At 43.6% G+C, this 3,903-nt stretch overlaps 1 protein-coding gene across 1 annotated transcript; it reads left to right on the top strand.

Moving 5' to 3' along the window:
• The first annotated feature begins 1,735 nt into the window (after nt 1-1,735).
• Nucleotides 1,736-3,130, top strand: LOC141505436 (metallothionein-1-like). The gene is made up of 3 exons (XM_074211273.1): nt 1,736-1,843; nt 2,464-2,529; nt 2,882-3,130. Exons 1-3 carry the CDS (start codon nt 1,816-1,818, stop codon nt 2,974-2,976), a joined length of 189 nt encoding a protein of 62 aa, XP_074067374.1. The 5' UTR covers nt 1,736-1,815; the 3' UTR covers nt 2,977-3,130.
• Nucleotides 3,131-3,903: the final 773 nt, after the last annotated feature.

Here is a 3,903-nt window from a genome sequence, read left to right as displayed (position 1 = left end):
CATTTAGCTGTCTCTAGATATGTGTGTACATTTATATAATGGTAAATATGGAAATAAGGTACTATCATCTTGGAAAGTTAGTATAAATCATAAAATGTCATTTAGATGAGTTTCTATTTTATCATTGGGGTTATAGAGAATTGTTATAGTTTTTTGAGCAGGGGAAAGACATAATTAAACCTATGCTTTCAGACTATAACTTTTATTTTTCAGGTTTTTGCAAGGCAAATGGGGTTAAGTGGCTTGCCCAAGGCCACACAGCTAGTTAAGTGTCTGAGGTCACATTTGAACTCAGGTACTCCTGACCGCAGGGCCAACCCCAGGGCCAGTGCTCTATCCACTACACCACCTAGCCGCCCAAGACTATAACTTTGCCAGTTATTTGGACCTTGGATTAGAAAGCAGGGAGATTCCAAGACAGGAGATAAATTAGGAGAGTATTATAATAAACCAGCAAAAGATATTTGAGAAGGTTGAAGGAGCAAAATATGAATATAAGGGAGATGAGGGAGAGAAAAGAGTTGGAGATGTTTATGAGGTTGAGAATCCAAGGAAATTAAGAAGAGGGGTGAGTTCTGAGCAAAGATAAAGAGTTTTATTTTGATTTTGAGATTAAGATTCCTAAGAGATATATATTCAGAAATGACCAGTAGGTAGTCAGTAATGCTGAACCAAAATCAGGAGAAAGTGTTGGAATGGATCATATGCATAGAAGGTGAATCAAACTCCTGGGAACAATGTATAATGTTCCTCCATTTTGGAAGAAAACCATGACATCAGGGAGATGATGCCATGATAAGTACATGAGTTTGATTTGAGTGAGGGGCAGCTGTGCTAAATCACCAGCCTCACTTTCTCCTCCAGAGCCATCTGGATTCACTGACCAGATATGGTCCTGGATGTGAGGCAATCAGGGTTAAGTGACTCGCCCAAGGACACACAGCTAATTCATGTCAAGTATCTGAGGTTAGATTTGAACTCAGGTCCTCCTGACTTCAGGGCCAGGGATCTACCCATTGCACTGTCTAGTTGCCTTGTGAGAGCTGGGAACTTGTATAATCAATGACAGAAAGTAGAGAGTGAAGGTTCTAGTTAGGGTATGAGAGGATGATTCAGCCAAGTAGTCATATCCTGCCCCATACCTCTCAAGACATCCTCAAATCCACAAGTCTACACTCATGTCCCAACACTTTTCTGATTCATATGAGTAACCATGCCATTCGTTTCTTCTGAAGTCAGGGGATGGATGGACACAGAGGGCACTTCTTCCTTGAGGCCTCAGGGGGCAATAATCAGAGGGCAGAACCCTGAGCTTAGTTTTGCCCAAAGCACTTAACAGGAAAAAAGAAATTCCATGCCAAGCATTCAAAGGGAATCTTGGAATGGGATGGACCTCCAAAGAAGGAAGATATAACAGGCCCCAAATCTGGTAAGGCTGGGTCCCACTGGGTTGGTCTGAATGGCCTGCCAAGAGGAGAAAAGACTCTGAATCACCCAGCACGTACTGGCCTCTGCACACTGCCCCTGTGGTGTGGGAGGCAGCCCAGCCAAGTGCACACAGTCCTCCAGGTTCTGGGAAATACACTCGAAAAATCTAAGTGCAAAGGAGTGTGAGTCAGCATAATCCTGGGGCGGTGTGCAGGAGGCTGGCCTTGGGGGGTTGAGGGAGGAGGGGGAGGGAAAGGGGCGAGGCCTTTGCACGCGTCCTCCAGGTCCTTTGCCTATAAATGAGAAGCCCGGACTCCGGCCGCCACTACATCTCTCTCCCGTCCATCCTCCTGTGAGAACAGCCGGTCTGTCATCCACCTGCCAGCCATGGACCCCAACTGCAACTGCGAGACCGGTAAGAGCCCCCTGGGCCAGGGATGCTCTGTTCGGTGCTGGGACAGCTCGGCTTGGTTGGGGATGGCACCGTGGGCTGGGATGGAAAGAGGCTGTGCGCACGGGGAAGGAGATGGACTTCCTTTTAAAGTGAAGTAACAGAAAGCTTTCCTTCTTTGAGCTTCGCAGAGTTAAGGCTCTGAACCATATATGTGCTTACCAAACAGAGCTCCAGGGACAGGGATAGACCCCAGAAGGGCTTTCACCTTTGAACCAGGGACAGGCATTAAAGTCCCTTCTAGAAACGTGTTGCACCCTGAGGAGCGGAGGGGTCGGGGCTATAATATCAGATGAGGGACTCTCAAGAATGACAGAATTATGATCAGGGTTTGTGTCTGTGCCCTTGCTAGTGGGAGAAGACTTCTGGGGGGGGGGGGGCCAAGAAAAGAAGAGGGCAGACAGTCTATGCAGGGATTCACTGTGGCAAGCCTGGAAAAACCTCAGGTCCACCTTTTCTAGGTGGTCATTGAGGATCAGGGATAGGGCATGGGGAGTAAGAGGGAAAGAAGAATCCCTGACCTGTGCTTGTAATCCCTCAGGTTACCTATTCTGCTCACCTTCCCTCTTTTTCTCTCCCTCCAGGTGGCTCTTGCACCTGTGTAAGCTCCTGCAAATGTAAATCCTGCCGATGCACTTCCTGCAAGAAAAGTAAGAGAGAAAGAAGATATATTTGGGAAGCAGAGGGGAAAGGGGAGTAGGGCAAAAACTTTCTGTGGCCTAAATTAAGCTGTCCCAACCTAGAATGAAAGAGAGAAGTTGGCACCTTAGATTCCAAATGAACAAAATTCCTAACCTTGGAACTCAATTCCAAATCCAATAAAGATGCATAGAATCCCCAAAATGATATTTAGGGTGCTTCTTTTTTCCTGAAGATGTAAAAATCTTTTTGGTTTCCCAATAGGTGACTTGATAACATTAAGTCCTTCCATGGCATCTTAGCTTCTTAGGGCTGGGCCCTTCCAGGCTCCCCTCACACTCACTTCCTGTCTTTCCTTCCCAGGCTGCTGCTCCTGCTGTCCAGCAGGCTGTGCCAGATGTGCCCAAGGTTGTATCTGCAAAGCCTCTGAGACCAAGAGCTGTAGCTGCTGCCACTGATGCTTCTGTTTTCCTGTGATTGTAAATAGAAGAATTTGTACCCACCTGACTTTTCATATAACTTCAAATGTATTTTCTATTTTTTCTATAAAATGTATGAATCAAGAAACCTTTATTAAGTATTTAATATGACAATAAACTCAGTGAACACTTATTTCTATGGACCAGTTATGTCTTTTGTTATGGAATAAGGAACACAAACTTTTAACTCAGAGCACTGAGATTATTTTTCAAACATTGGGGTGGTGGTGGTGGTGTGGTTTAATAAACTGTCAGTCAAAAATTCTAAGAATCTTGTAACCAGGAGGCATTGGAGAGATAATGTAGTAAACACTGCCATTTCACAGATGATAAACTACAAGGCCAGTAAGAAGTGATGTGCACAAGATCAGTTGGCCGAGTGTCCAATTAGATACTAGACCCTACTTTGTTGAATTCCAATCCATGTCTCCTTTTAATATAAACCTCATTGCTTCAATTCATATGGAAAAGAGCAGCCTAAGGTAATGCAGTTGAGTAAACAGAAGCTAGATTTCAGTATCTGATATTCTGAGTTGATCCCTAATCTCCAATCATATTATACAAATGTATTTTTATGTATATATGTATGCATGCATGCATGCATAAATTCATGCATGTGTGTATATATATAGTCTATTCCAAAAGTCTTTGCTAAATATCAAGCTAATAAAGAGACAGCACAAACTCAAACCTTGAAACAGTGTGCACTTAGAGTTTTGGGGTCCCTTGTATAATCAATATTATGTAAATCCTTTACCTCAGAACTTTTACAAACATAACTGGATGATTCTCTAAAAGTTGTTCCATTGTTTCTCAGTTTCCTTTTTGGTAGGATCTACTTCACTGGGTTGTTACTAACTCCATCAAACAAATAACAAATATTTAAAATTAGCAACGTATTTTAGG

This window comes from Macrotis lagotis, chromosome 1 (genome assembly GCF_037893015.1).
Source record: "Macrotis lagotis isolate mMagLag1 chromosome 1, bilby.v1.9.chrom.fasta, whole genome shotgun sequence".
Classification (NCBI taxonomy): Eukaryota; Metazoa; Chordata; class Mammalia; order Peramelemorphia; family Peramelidae; genus Macrotis; species Macrotis lagotis.
This window is presented reverse-complemented; position numbering and strand designations above follow the sequence as displayed.

Coding starts and splice junctions, on each gene's coding strand:
- LOC141505436 (XM_074211273.1), top strand. CDS start 1,816: ATGGACCCCAACTGCAACTGCGAGACCG. Junction 1,844..2,463: donor CAACTGCAACTGCGAGACCG/GTAAGAGCCCCC, acceptor CTCTCCCTCCAG/GTGGCTCTTGCACCTGTGTA. Junction 2,530..2,881: donor ATGCACTTCCTGCAAGAAAA/GTAAGAGAGAAA, acceptor TTTCCTTCCCAG/GCTGCTGCTCCTGCTGTCCA.